Here is a 13,958-nt window from a genome sequence, read left to right as displayed (position 1 = left end):
CCAGGATGGTCTTGATCTCCTGACCTCGTGATCCGCCCGTCTCGGCCTCCCAAAGTGCTGGGATTACAGGCTTGAGCCACCGCGCCCGGCCTGCAATTTAATTTTAAATCGGGGTTCAAAACAATAGAATTTGTGCCACTGTGTGTGCCTGCCAAGTGAACTGAACAGACAGTAACTGCTCTAACAGTTCAGAGGAGGGAAAGATCACCTCAGGCTGGGGGCGAGGGATGGGCTTAAGGAGGGGCACTATTTGAGCTGAGTCTAGAAAAACAGCCAGAATTACAGGAAGTGGAGAGGCCGCCAGAAAGGGGGTGTAGACTAGACTGAAACGAGGCAGCATTCTCTTCCTTGGGCCCTGGTAGCTCTTGGGGAGCAAGAATTGAGTCTCCCTCATCTCTGCAACCCCACTGCAGGTATGTAGTAGTGGTAGTTTGTGACAAGAACGGACAAACAGCCAGGGCAGATGCAGCCAGCGGGTAGCACCCAGTGCTTTTTGCACCTCTCCAAGATTGGGGGACTACCAGTCCCCCGACCCCTTGACCTACCCAACCCTTTCCTGTCCTCAGTTCTTTTCCACTGTCTCCACCCTGGGAAGTGGCATCAACACAGGAGGGCACTGTGCTCCTTCAATGTGGTCTATTCATACACATATAGCCCCTTTCCACTGCTCAGCATTGGTGATGTGACTCTTTGAAGGGCATGCTAAGTCCAGGCACAGGTCCTGACAGTAGGAAGGAGACACAGCCTCTCCCAGGCACACATCCCCTTCTCTGTTTCTGGAAGAAGACTAAGAAAGGAGTGGGGGCCGGGCGCGGTGGCTCAAGCCTGCAATCCCAGCACTTTGGGAGGCCGAGACGGGCGGATCACGAGGTCAGGAGATCGAGACCATCCTGGCTAACATGGTGAAACCCCGTCTCTACTAAAAATACAAAAAAAAACTAGCCGGGCGAGGTGGCGGGCGCCTGTAGTCCCAGCTACTCCGGAGGCTGAGGCAGGAGAATGGCGTAAACCCGAGAGGCGGAGCTTGCAGTGAGCTGAGATCCGGCCACTGCACTCCAGCCTGGGAGACAGAGCCAGACTCCGTCTCAAAAAAAAGAAAAAAAGAAAGGAGTGGGAAATTGGGGGAAGGTCCAGGCCCAGGGCTAATAGCTGGATGGATCTCCTGGGTTCAGTTCCTTCTCTGAGCCGGCTCCCACTCCTCTTCTGGGATGGTCAGGCCCAGGAGACTACATGGGCCACCATGCCCCTGCACCAAAGCTGGAGCATCAGAGAGAAAGTTGGGGCTAGGCTTTGTTGGAGATGATTCAGCATGTTCAGCCAGCAGGCCCTCCATGGGGGGTTCATGTCCAAGGAGAGTGGAGGTCATCCCACTGACATCATGCTCTAGAGGTCGAATGTCCTGCTGTCCATCTACAGCTTGCTCCAAGGCTGGGATCACACAGTCCACCTCTCACTTCGGGCCTCCACAGTCTGCACCAGGCCTTCACCCAGCACAGCAAAGTCCTCCAGGATTGCTTCTACATTGGGCACCATTACCAGCTCCCCACCTCGAGACATCACCATGCGCCCCTTTGTGCTGGAGGCCTGGGGAAATCAGAGAAGAGATGTGGATTGAGGGTCACAACAGCACACCCAGAGACACCAGGCTGGGTGCAGAGTGGGGGTGGTGGGGATAGAAACGCAAGCCCATGCACTCCACGTCCTCACCTGACACGGGTTTGCCCATAGGACAGACTACACACAGACATGCATACCCACACAGAACCACGTGCACACACTCAGGAACACGGCTGTCAGCAGCCAGCACACCTTGAAGGGTTGGGGCTGGAAACTGGTGGGCTTCCAGAGGACACCAATCACCTCTCCACCATGCTGGTCATAGAAGAAAAGGGCCAGATCCCCAAAGGCCTCCTAGAAAGGGACAGAACAGAGAAGATTATAGGCAGGCACTTAAGAGCTCCTCCATAGCCTCGGCTTCACCTGGAAGTCCCCTCCCCAGGGTCATTCAGCTGTTTAGGACCAACCCTGAGCTGCATCAGATAGAGCTGAGGAGGATCGTAGCCCAGCACAGGCATCAGGGATGAGGGCCCCGGCTGGCTGAGCAGGCCCCGGCAGAAGGAGGCAGCTGGCGAGTCCACGGCCTGGCGGTGCCGCGGGATATGGCGAGGAGACAGGTGAATCAGCACATCGTAAATGTCCAAGGGTGGCCGGAACACTGTCTAAGGAAGGGGAGAAGGAGTGGTCAGCAGGACCCCTTGACTGAGGAACTGAACCACAAACCTCTCCATATGACCACCTTGGTTTCCTCCTCCTTCACTTTCATCTGACCACCCACTATGGGCCCACCTGCCCATCTGAAGACTGAAACACCAAGACCCACAGAGGAAGCAGCTGTTGCATAGCCTGGCAGGAAGAGCACAGGCTACTAGAAACAGGAGACCCAGACGGAACCCAGGTTCCCCAGGCTCTGCCACCCCAGGCACCACAGCAGCTTCAACACCTCCTCTGTTCAGTCTCACCAAACAAGGGGACCTGGCCTCCTGTGAGATCCCCGAACGCTGAACTTCCAAAGACAGAATCCCCAGAGGCCCTGGAGTGACTGCTGGTCAGAAGCGTACCCTGATGTCCCCAGGCCCCCGGGGATCCATGAGCTGCTTCTCTAACATGGGCAGGGCTTCAGCTGCCAGGACCACAAGCTGCTGCAGGATCTGCGGGGTACAGACACATCAGACTGGAACTGACAGTGGGTCTCTCCCAGCTCAGGCTGGGCCTGTTTTTTCCTTGGGAAGAAAACCACACATTAGGGGGCAGGTATGGGGCTGAACCTGGGCTGAGGGTCCATCCTGTGTCCACACAGAGTGCTTTCGGTCTTGGGGGGTAACAATGACCATGACGGGGAGTTGTGCCCGAGCTGCCAGAAAGTCACTGCGGATCTCCACCTGCTCCTCCACTAGAGACAAGAATGGGTCCTGGGTCAGCCTGCTCCTCCCTGTAAGACACCCTCTACTGCCCCAGGTCCTCCTATGGTGCCCCCAACAGCTGCTCATCAGAGGTATTTTTCAACAACCCCCACCAATAAGTGGCAAAGGTGACGAAAGGGACATTGCATTTGCCTCTACTGGGTGGGGCATTAATCTCCCAACCTCAGCCCAGAGGCAGAATTTTCCACTGCTTGGCACCCCCAGTCTGGTTTCCGGGCCTGCACAAGCTGAGTCTTGCCCCTGGCCCCCTTCCACTATGGGCTTCCACACACCTGGAGAATTAGGAACCTGACACCCTGCTCTCTGCAGAGACCAGGAGTGCCTCATGCTACAACCAGAAATCACCATTCCCACCCCCACCAAGAGGTCTGAGTATCTATGCTACACTTCCTAGTTCCATGCCCTAATACTGCTCACCTGGCATTCAGGATTCCCCTTCTATTCTCCTCTTCCTTCCACAGTCCCCCAGTGGGTAGCTTGCTTCCCACCCTATCATTCTGTCTCTGACAGTTAAGAGCAAATCATGTCATAATGGGCAGGCTGTTTACCTGGACCTCTTCTTCATGTCAGGCTTAGACATCTGGGGCTGGGAAGGCACAGAGAAAACCTGACACTGTCCGGGAAACCCTTGCCTGCAATCCATAAAGGCAGATCTTCCAGCAGTCTGATCCCTGTTCTGCCACTTACCAGTGAGCTCATTGTTGAGGTTGACAATGAGGGGGTTATTCTTCCAATCAAACGTTGATACCAAGTAAAGGAATCGAAGGAAGCCAACCTGGGGGGAACTAAAGGGCTGGAGTAAGTAAAGAATCCGGGGCCCAGCCACATATCCCCAGGCTTCCCTCAGGCTACGGAGCTCAGACCCTCTGGTGTGGACTGGGGAGGGACAGGGCATCTTAGAACTCCTTCTGCCACTTGCTCAACAACCCATTCCCATGTAAACTTAGGGTGCAGCATGAAGGATGATAGCTGGCCCCAAGGGAACTTCTCAGCTAGGGAAAAAGTGGAGGGAATCACCTGGGAGGGGTGAAGGGCTCAGGGTGCAGGAAAAGGGCAGCGGCCACCAGATCCAGGCTCTCATCAGTGAAACCCTCACCAAGAAGCTGGGCACGCACCCACCGCTTGGCCAGCCGTGCCACACCAGAGAAGGCTGGGTGCTGCTGCTGCAGTCTGGGTAGAGGAGGGGAGTGTCAGCGAGACTCAGGCGCCCAGGGTCCCACCCCGCCACCGCCACTGTTCATCCAGCCCTACCCAAGGCCAGCCTCAGTGATAATAGGTTACATATGTAATCTCATGTTCTCTTAACAAACGCTCCAAGAAGTTGATCCTAGTGTTATTTCCATCTTACAGATGAGGAACATAGGGACCAAAGAGGAAAATCTGACCATAGGGTCACAGTCAGTAAGTGGCAGAGCCAGGATTCCAAGACCTGCCGGACTCCAGAACTCATACCCCTAACTATGATACCATCTGTCCCCCAGAGAGACAGGTGGCTAGGCGAGGAGAATGGGGGCAGGAGGGGGCCTACAGACAGGAAGAAGCTGTGTCAGTGGCCTTACCCATGCAGGGCACTAGTGAGCAGTGGCAACTGCCTTGTGTCTCTCTCAAGGCGGAGGGAGGCAGGTGTGTCCCTCAGTGAGATCATCCCCTCTGGGCTCTGCACCTCCTTCAGGATCTGGGGCTCCCGCTGATAGGCCACGCGAATCCGAAACACAAATCCATCCTGTTGGAAGAAGGTACGGAAAGAGAAGGATGTGTCAACCCAGGACCCCGGGAGTACTCTGTGGCCTACAGTCCTATTCCCCGGCGTGGTACCCAAAGGGGTGTCTTCTTCCACGCCCTGACATCCCTGGTGCACCGCCCCCCCGCCCCGGGGACATATCTGCCTGCACCAGCCTAACCTTGAGGACATCCGTGTGTGTGGCAGTGGCACGACACTGCAGACCATGCTGTTGTGTCAACAGCTCTGCTAGGCGCAGCTGAAAGGCAGCTCGGACCCGCTGCACGGCCTCAGCGTCCTGTGGCCACTGGCCACTGCCCTCCAGGTGACAGACCACTGATGGAGAAGAGTCGTCAGAGGTCTCATACTGTGGCCTGGAGCTGGAACCATCCCTCCCACTCCCTCCCAAGGGCCCTCTTACCGATCATGGGCTCCACATACGCTGGACAGGGCTTATCGAGCCGGGGCAGCAGTGAGGAACGCTCCTGCAGAGGCTCATAGAAGGAGAAGGCTGGTCGGACTGGAGTTGGTGGGAACACCTGTGGAAGAAGGGGGGCTGAGGAAGGGGCCTGGGACTGGGAGGGAGTGCCCAGAGTCAGGAGTTAGAAGCAGGGAGTACTGGGTGACTGGAGCAGAGGTGGGGCTACTGGGTGACTGGAGCAGAGGTGGGGTTACTAAGCAGAAAGGTCACCTGCACCGTTGCACCTCACCTCTGTGTAGCGCAGCACTGGGTGAGCTCCCTGAACAGCCGACACGGTCAGTGGGAGACCCTCTAGCCCCCACAGTAGGCGACTGAGGTCGTCATAGCAACATACCGCCACTGCCAGGGCCTCCTCGCCTGTGCTGGAGGTCTGAGAGGGAGAAGACGGTCAGGAGGATGGACCCTACAGAAGGCCAGCTTCACCTGGATTCTGCCCCAGCTCAGGCTGCAGCAGAGCCAGCACCGCCGCCTGCTGGACATGCCAGGAAGTGCAAGCTGGCTGAGGCGGAAAGAACTCTCTCTCCACAGACGGATTACTACTCTACAATCACTAGCCTTGACCCCAAGACCCTTACCTCTTTCAGGCCTTGGATAAGTGCATCCAGGGGGCCCCCCACATAGTGGACGCAGGTTTCTGGGATGTCGGTATGGCTGAAAAAGAGGCACAGACAGTGAGAAATTTTGGGGCTATGTTCTTGCTCAACTGCCTGGGCCAGACCCCTGAAAGGCTCCCCAGCCCACACTGCCTCCTGGAATCCAGATGCCAACACTCACAGTGCCAAGAGGTGAGTGACCACCTGGTGGGGAATAAGGCGCTTCTGGGACATAGAGGCTGCCTCCCAGACCACAGCTTCCCGAATGGCTCCGTCCTGGAAACGCCGAAGCTCCGAGCGGAATCCCCAGAACTGGCGGAATTTAGCAGCCTGAGGAGGCAAGGGTGGTAGTAGAGCTGGGGAAGGAAGGGCTCTGTGGACCCTCCTGACTTTGGTCCAGGTGCCATGGGGAAGAGCCGCCCCACTCCTTCCAGTGTACATGCTGGGGTCTCTCACCTCAGGCTGGTCTGCCTCTGGACCCAGCTCAAGAATGCTGGTGAGTCCCTCAGGCCGTAGAAGGAGTCCCAGGGTCAGGGTCCCAGAGTCTTTGTGCTTTGGTGGATCTTGGCTGATGCCCCACTGCAAGATTTCAAAATGCTGAGCTCAGTCTTCCCATCCTCCAGCCTGGCCTAGAAACCTACTTTCTAGCTAGGTAGAAACACCTAGCTGGCCGGGCGTGGTGGCTCAAGCCTGTAATCCCAGCACTTTGGGAGGCCGAGACGGGCGGATCACGAGGTCAGGAGATCGAGACCATCCTGGCTAACACGGTGAAACCCCGTCTCTACTAAAAATACAAAAACTAGCCGGGCGAGGTGGCGGGCGCCTGTAGTCCCAGCTACTCGGGAGGCTGAGGCAGGAGAATGGCGTAAACCCAGGAGGCGGAGCTTGCAGTGAGCTGAGATCTGGCCACTGCACTCCAGTCCGGGCGACAGAGCGAGACTCCGCCTCAAAAAAAAAAAAAAAAAGAAACACCTAGCTAGAGGAATGGCATGTCCCTGGGAGGGGTGAAGGGCTCAGGGTGCAGGAAAAGGGCAGCGGCCACCAGATCCAGGCTCTCATCAGTGAAACCCTCACCAAGAAGCTGGGCACGCACCCACCGCTTGGCCAGCCGTGCCACACCAGAGAAGGCTGGGTGCTGCTGCTGCAGTCTGGGTAGAGGATGGGAGTGTCAGCGAGACTCTCGACACACAAAGGAGTGTCCTTTGTGTCTCTTGGGACCCTGGATCCAGCCCAACTCACACCCAAACTCCCCAACCTACACCACCTCACCTCTGGGACTGGAGGTCGAGAGTGAGCCAGGAGGTTCAGCCGAGTCCCCAGGCCCTGCTCCAGGAGGGTGGTCAGGGGGCCCAGAGCAGCTGAGACATAGTCCCCCCCATTGTCCTGCAGCTCTGGCCAGAGCTTCAGCCGGTGGCACGCTGCCTGCAGGCGACTCAGTGGATGGAGACTGGAGGGGTACAGAGGGCCAAAGAGGAGTAATCAGGTTGCTGGTCTCTAGTACCACCTCCTCCCTGAATGATCTGAGCATCTGTCTGAAGACGTTTGCCCCACGTCTGTAGCCTCAAAGAGACAGGACCCGCCAATATACCCTGTCGCCCCTAAACTCACTGCAGGACGTGGTCGAAAGCCCGGATCATGGGTTTGGGAGTCATCAACAGCAGGTGGAACCCATTGTCAGCTCTGCTGTCCAGCAACGTCATAGACAGCCGCGCCTCATACTGCACCTGGAGCCACAGAACGGACCATCCCTGTGCCCTTCACTGATCCAAGGGTTTAGACCCGGAGACATGCCCTAAACTTACCTCTTTGAAGAGGAGTTTCTGGGGTTCTGGTACTTGCAAAAGGGACAGAGTCTGGGCTGGGACATCAGGGGAACACAGATTGGGGGCCCATTGGTACCTGGTGGTAAGTAGAGGCAGTGACATCAGCACAGAGGTTGAGACGGCCTGAGGAGTCCAGGAAGACAACGGAGAAGGCTTGGTGGAAGTCAGCCAGGGCCGGCTTGGGGGGTGTAGAGAGAAGCAGGTCAGGATTGGCACCTCACTTGCAGGCCTCCTGGCATATACCTGGCCCTTCTCCAACTTACCAAAGAGGGATCTGAGCTGAGGCATAAACTTATCCCGTTGACTGTCAGGTCTGTAGTGGCTGAAGTGAACCACAAGTATATTAGAAGGTATCCCCTTCTGGGGACCCAGTCCTTAATGACACCCTCCCTCAGCTGATTCAGTTTGCTCATCTGTCTGATGGCAAAAAACCAAACGACCCCTGCTAAGATAAGGATTCCCAGAAGGAGTAGAACCCCTGGCCTTTCCCCACCTAGTTGCCTCACCCAGAAACTGCAAGACGCTTCTCAGGACCTGGTAGCCACTCATGGTGGTATGGATCTTGCGTGTAGACACAAGGAAGACAACAAGCATGGAGACAAGGAACCCAGTAAACCCACCCTGGCCCTGAAAGAGACAGAGGGAGAGGGGCCTGAAGTCAGAACCTACCCATCACACAGGCACTCAGGTAGGGAGGCTGGGCTACCCCCAACTTACCTTGTCCAGCTCCCGCTGCCGCAGCCAGACCTTCAGAAGTGCCACGCCATCCTTCAGGCCCTGGGCTGAACCCAGCATGGTTGACAGGAGCTGCAAATGGGACTCGAGAGCTGTATCCTGAAGGACCCATGTATTGTAGTGGGGGGTAGGGGGCTCTGGGCTACCTGCGGGATGAAAAGGGAAGCCATGAGAGGGAAAGTCCCCCACACCTCTTCCCTCCAGCTCCACCTCAAACACCAGGGCCTGCTCACCATCACCTGCAGCACTCTGCCCTCGGTACCAGGCAGAGCGCACATTGTTCTTGGTTGGCAGCAAGCGGCACGGGCGGAAGAAATCAGGTGGAGGGCACGGATGCAGACGTACAGTGACCAGGCGCTCATCCTTCCCTGGCAGAAACAGCAGGTGCTGAGACTCTACAGGAGCCCTTGGAGTCAGAGGGCTCCCCATCCTGTCCTCCCATACTTGAGGCCTCTGTGCCTCCTCCTCCAGATTTACCACCCCATGCTATGCCCTCAGCCCAATGTGTGCCTCTCACCACGTGGCCGCAGCAACAGTGAGGGTTTCAGGTGGCAGCCATTTGTGTAGGAGAAGCAAACACTGCCAAAGAGGGGGTCCTCGGCCAGGTGGTGAGCCAAGTGGGCCAGGTAGAGGGCACGCTTGCGGAAGTAGCGCTGGTTCAGCCCGTCCTTGTCCTGTAGGATTTCCTGGAGGGGCCAGGGGAGAAGAGAAGGCCAGGCACATAAGTGCTTGTGGAGCTATGGGCCAAGGTGAAGCCAAGGTGAGAGTACCAGGGCTCCTCTGCTGACAGAAGTGCCTGAGCCATAGTTAGTAACACTATGCCCAGTTCTCATATCAGGAGGGCAAAGTTCCAAAAGGACAGCAACTGGCCCAAGGGATCTAAGTTGCCTTCAGGATGCTTGCAATGGTCTGCTCTTCTGATTTAGAATTCAGACTTCAATCCCCTGGCAAGCAGCAGATAAGAAAGGGGATCCAGGATTTGTAGGTAGTCAGGTGGTGGGCCTCTATTCCCTAAACCCTGGACCTTACCCTGGGCATGGTCAGTGCCACATCCACATTGATGTCTGGCCGGATGCAGGTGCCCAGAAGGTAGCTGCCCACAACAGTAACCTGGGCTGGGGGCAGGAAGCGGAAACAGCCCTTCACGGCATAGGGCACTTGGTGGAGGGGCACTCGAACCCCAGTTGGGAGCCATGCCTGGTCAGTGAGCTGTGGGGGCAGAGACAGGGACACATACTGATTCAACTGCCTTCCTCACATGTGCCCTGTATGTCTAGAAGACATCTTAACACATCGGTATGTTTGAAACCAAACTCCCAATCTTCCCATAACTATGTCTTCCTTGCTAAGACAACTCCATATGAGTTTCTCAAGCCAAAACCACTTAAATCACCTTAACTCATCTCTGTTAAGAATACCCATTTTATGGCCGGGCGCGGTGGCTCACACTTGTAATCCCAGCACTTTGGGAGGCCGAAGTGGGCGGATCACGAGGTCAGGAGATCGAGATCACAGTGAAACCCTGTCTCTACTAAAAATACAAAAAATTAGCCGGGCATGGTGGCAGGCGTCTATAGTCCCTGCTACTCAGGAGGCTGAGGCAGGAGAATGGCGTGAACCCGGAAGGCAGAGCTTGCAGTGAGCCAAGGTCGAGATTGCGCCACTGCACTCCAGCCTGCGCTACAGAGCGAGACTTTGTCTCAAAAAAAAAAAAAAGAATACCCATTTTACTACCAAAATGTATTCAGAAATGGATCACTTCTCTAAAAAGAAAATTTTTTAAAACAGAGAGAGAAAAAAATTAAAAAAAAAAAAAAAGGATCACTTCTTTACTTTCCTCCCTAGTTTGAGGAGCCATCATTTCTTAGTGCCTAGATTAGTTCCTAACTGGTCTCCCTAATCTCATCGTTGTCCCTCTCCATTCTACTTTTGACACAATAGCTGGAGTAAATTTTTCTAAAACTAAACTTTTTAAGGCTGGAAAAGTGAACTTTTTAGGCCAGGTGCAGTGGCTCACACCTGTAATCCCAGCACTTTGGGAGGCCGAGGCAAGCAGATTACCTGAGGTCAGGAGTTCGAGATCAGCCTAGCCAACATGGTGAAACCCCATCTCTACTAAAAATACAAAAAAACATTAGCTGGGTGTGGTAATCCCAGCTACTCAGGAGGCTAAGGCAGGAGAATCGCTTAAACAGGAGGGGCAGAGGCTGCAGTGAACCGAAACCGCACCATTGCACTCCAGCCTGGTGGAAAAGAGCCAGACTGTGTCTCAAAAAAAAAAAGGTGAACTTTTAAACGTCAGAGGGGCCAGGCGCGGTGGTTCACGCCTGTAATCCCAGCACTTTGGGAGGCCGAAGGATAGGAGATGGACACCATACCAGCTAACACAGCGAAACCCCATTTCTACTAAAAATACAAAAAAAGTTAGCCTGGCGTGGTGGCGGGCGCCTGTAGTCCCAGCTACTCGGGAGGCTGAGGCAGTAGAATGGTGTGAACCCGAAAGGCGGAGCTTGCAGTGAGCTGAGATCTGGCCACTGCACTCCAGTTTGGGCGACAGAGCGAGACTCCGTCTCAAAAAAAAAAAAAATAAAAATAAACGTCAGAGGGCATCAGTGCTCTGCAAAATAAAACCCAGCAGTGGCTCCCCATCTCACCCAGAGCAACAGCCAAAGTCCTTATTTCGGGACACAATGCAATGCATGATATGCTGCCTTTCCCCATCACCTTTCTGAACTCATCTCCTTCTATCTTCCTCATTCATTCCAAGGAATGTACCTGGAACAATTCTGCCTTTGTGATTTTGTACTGGCTGTTCCCCCTTCCTGGAATGCTTTCATTCCCTTAGATATCTATATAGCTGACTCACCTACTTCAAGTCTTTACACAAATGTCACTTCAATAAGGCCTACTTTGTGAACACCCCATTTACATTTGTAAACCACACCCATCCTCTAACACTCCCAATCCCCTTACATTGCTTGTCCTACTTTTTCCTTTTTCCAGTGTTTACCACATTCTAACATTGCCATAGAGTTGACCTGTCATGCTTATCTATTAACTATAACCTCAACATTAGAACATAGGCTATTTACTGATATGTTCTAAGAACACAAATACTGCAACGCATGTAAGTACTTGCTGAATGAATACACAAATGACCACGCTCCCAGCTAAGCTTCCTTGCTGTGAGAATGACCTCCCTGCACCCCAACCCTTAAAGAGAGTAACAGCAAGGCCACTGTTTGATACACCCCCCCGGAGGTCTCTTTTGTGCTTCCCAGTTCCCCAGGCCATTTGCTTACCTCTGTCTCAGGGACTGAGGGCACCCTCACAACCCGCTGGTTGACCTCCCGTAGGAAGGCATCAATCCGATCCTTCTTCTTCTCTGACAGCCTTACTTCCTTTAGTAGCTCCTCTACCTGTAAGAGAGGGTAGAAAACAGTCCATCAGCCTCAGGGTCCCAGGTACACCCCTCGAACAAAAGCCCCAGACACTCAACAGTACCTGTAAACGAAGCAAGCTGGAGTGGAACAAGATCTCAGTCTCCCGAAGGTGATTAAGCTCCTCATTGGTAGGCTCCTTGTACAGTTCTGCCCGGCTGAGCTTCACTGGCTGCAGGAGGCCCTTCGCTGGAGGCTCAGCCAATGTACGCTTCCTAGAGAATGCCTTCTTCCTCTCTTTGCCTGTGCCTCCCAGGGCTGGTTCCATCACCTGTGACCAGTGAGGGAGAAGCCATTGTGAGGTAATAGACATCTAGCATCTGCTGCCTAAAATGCCACCATGATAGGTTGTGGGTAAAGGCTTCACCTGCACTGTCCCTCTTTCGAATAGCAGTCAGATTTTGTAAAACTCACGAGAATCGTTACTTCGAGGAACATTACTGAGTGCCGAACCGAAAATTCCTTAAGAGCTCTTGTGTCTACCTGACACCACAAGCATGGAGCTCTGTTTGGAATTGGTAGGGACAGAAGCTGACTGGGCCCAGGTCGGACACGGTGGCTAATGCCTGTAATCCCAGCACTTTGGGAGGCTGAGGTGGGCGGATCAGGTGAAGTCAGGAGTTCGAAACCAGCCTGGCCAACATGGGGAAACCCTGTCTGAATTAAAAATACAAAAATTAGCCGAGTGTGGTGGCACATGCCTGTAATCTCAGCTACTCGGGAGACTGAGGCAGGAGAATCACTTGAATCCAGGAGACAGAGGCTGAAGTGAGCTGAGATCATGCCACTGCACTCTAGCCTGGGCAACAGAGCAAGACTGTCTCAAAAAATAAAAATAAAAAGAAGCTGACTGGGCCCTGCCCTAAGTAATGCCCAAGTCCCTTGTATTTTCAGGAAGTTTCCTCTTCTGCTGATATAGGCCTGGGACTTCTCAAATGTCTTTTCCATTCTCGCTCCAACCAAATCCTGCCAGGTTCCATCTCCTCAAGGAAGCCCTGACTGCCTCAGTATATACTAAGTACTCACTGATGGAAGGAGCTAGAACAGACTGGACTCCAGAGGATACATTTAGCCAGTCATTAAATCCTCAAAATAATTCTTGAAGATACCTGAAGTCCCACTGCTCACTCGAGGTTCCACAACTGGTACACCCATACCATGAGCAGGCTTCAAAGGCAAGTGTGCAGGATCCCAAACCTCTTCCCTTACAGCCGTAGGCCCATACCCTCCACGATCCCTCTCACCCCAGAAAGCCTTACTGGAGCGCTCCGGGAGAGGCACCGTATGCCCTCCGCTACAGCGGGGAGCACAGAACTGGACACAAGCTCTGTGGAGGGAGGAAGATCCCGCTTATCGTCAAGGACGACCAAGTTAAGGAAACGACCCAAATGTGGGTCTCTTCGACTTTGAGGTGCAGATTTCCAGAAGGGAGCAGAGGCTCTACTGGCTTCACTGCTTCTAACCAAATACTGCCAGGTTCCATTTCCCCTAGAAAGCCCTGCCTCAGTGCCACAGGCTGGAAACATCCTCCAAAATGGTCCGCCGGCATGGCCTTCACCGGCAAGCTGTCAGGCCCCGCCATCTCGGACCCTGCAGCCAAAGGAGCGCACATTGAGCCTCTGTTCCTCCCAGAAGCCTTAACCCACCTCTGGCTCTACAATCGCGCCGCACAGCTGCTCTCCAGCTGGCGCCGGCCCCATCACTCGGGGTCCAGGACTCTCCCGCATTTCAGATTCTAGCCGGGTCTACACGGCATGGCTTCCCACGTGGGCGGAAATGCCGAATTCCAGGCCCAAGTCCAGCCCATCCCAATTCCTCAGGACTCCACCCACTCCAGAGCTACTGGATCATCCATCGACTACTCGCTTACCATTGGCCAGTCAGTCTCAAGGACAGCCCTTTAGGGGAGGGGCCAAACGGATTTCTCTGATTTACGGCCTCTTCGCGACGCTAGAACGGAAGCCTGACGGTTGCTAGGCGGTCGCCTTGTTTTCCTCACTTCCTTCGCTTGGGTCCAAACGGCAAGGGCGGAGCTAGTTTGGTCATTTTGGTCGGGTTGTTTGTTTACAACGGTTATTCATCCCTTTTTCTTTATTTACTACACCTTATCAGTTAACCTTGTTCTACCTCCAAAACATACCTTGAATTTAATCAGTTTTCTGTGTCTTGACTGCCAGGTTTAGCT

The 13,958-nt window shown here is 54.3% G+C and overlaps 1 protein-coding gene across 3 annotated transcripts; it reads right to left on the bottom strand.

Annotated features, from left to right (window-relative positions):
- Positions 1-1,091: 1,091 nt before the first annotated feature.
- Positions 1,092-13,587, bottom strand: NOL6 (nucleolar protein 6 (RNA-associated)). 3 transcript variants are annotated; one of them, XM_011948641.1, is made up of 26 exons: positions 13,420-13,587; positions 11,838-12,044; positions 11,636-11,752; positions 9,363-9,542; positions 8,851-9,019; positions 8,567-8,701; positions 8,316-8,479; positions 8,105-8,225; positions 7,862-7,920; positions 7,675-7,776; positions 7,384-7,499; positions 7,045-7,222; positions 6,232-6,354; positions 5,957-6,105; positions 5,758-5,833; positions 5,412-5,552; positions 5,123-5,240; positions 4,883-5,037; positions 4,541-4,704; positions 3,999-4,151; positions 3,669-3,766; positions 2,826-2,950; positions 2,619-2,708; positions 2,025-2,219; positions 1,810-1,911; positions 1,092-1,584 (listed from the first exon to the last, which is right to left on the bottom strand). In XM_011948641.1, exons 1-26 carry the CDS (start codon positions 13,498-13,500, stop codon positions 1,435-1,437), a joined length of 3,468 nt encoding a protein of 1,155 aa, XP_011804031.1. In that variant the 5' UTR covers positions 13,501-13,587; the 3' UTR covers positions 1,092-1,434. The 3 variants fall into 3 exon arrangements, with proteins under 3 accessions (XP_011804031.1, XP_011804032.1, XP_011804033.1); XM_011948642.1 differs by lacking the exon at positions 9,363-9,542 and having other exon boundaries at positions 7,384-7,523; positions 13,420-13,551; XM_011948643.1 differs by lacking the exons at positions 1,810-1,911; positions 2,025-2,219; positions 2,619-2,708; ... (5 more) ...; positions 5,123-5,240; positions 5,412-5,552 and having other exon boundaries at positions 1,106-1,584.
- Between the last annotated feature and the right edge of the window lie 371 nt (positions 13,588-13,958).

This window comes from Colobus angolensis, unplaced genomic scaffold, assembly GCF_000951035.1.
Source record: "Colobus angolensis palliatus isolate OR3802 unplaced genomic scaffold, Cang.pa_1.0 Scaffold281, whole genome shotgun sequence".
Lineage (NCBI taxonomy): Eukaryota > Metazoa > Chordata > Mammalia > Primates > Cercopithecidae > Colobus > Colobus angolensis.
Note: the sequence above shows the minus strand (reverse complement) of the source record. Positions and strands in the feature narration are given on the sequence as shown.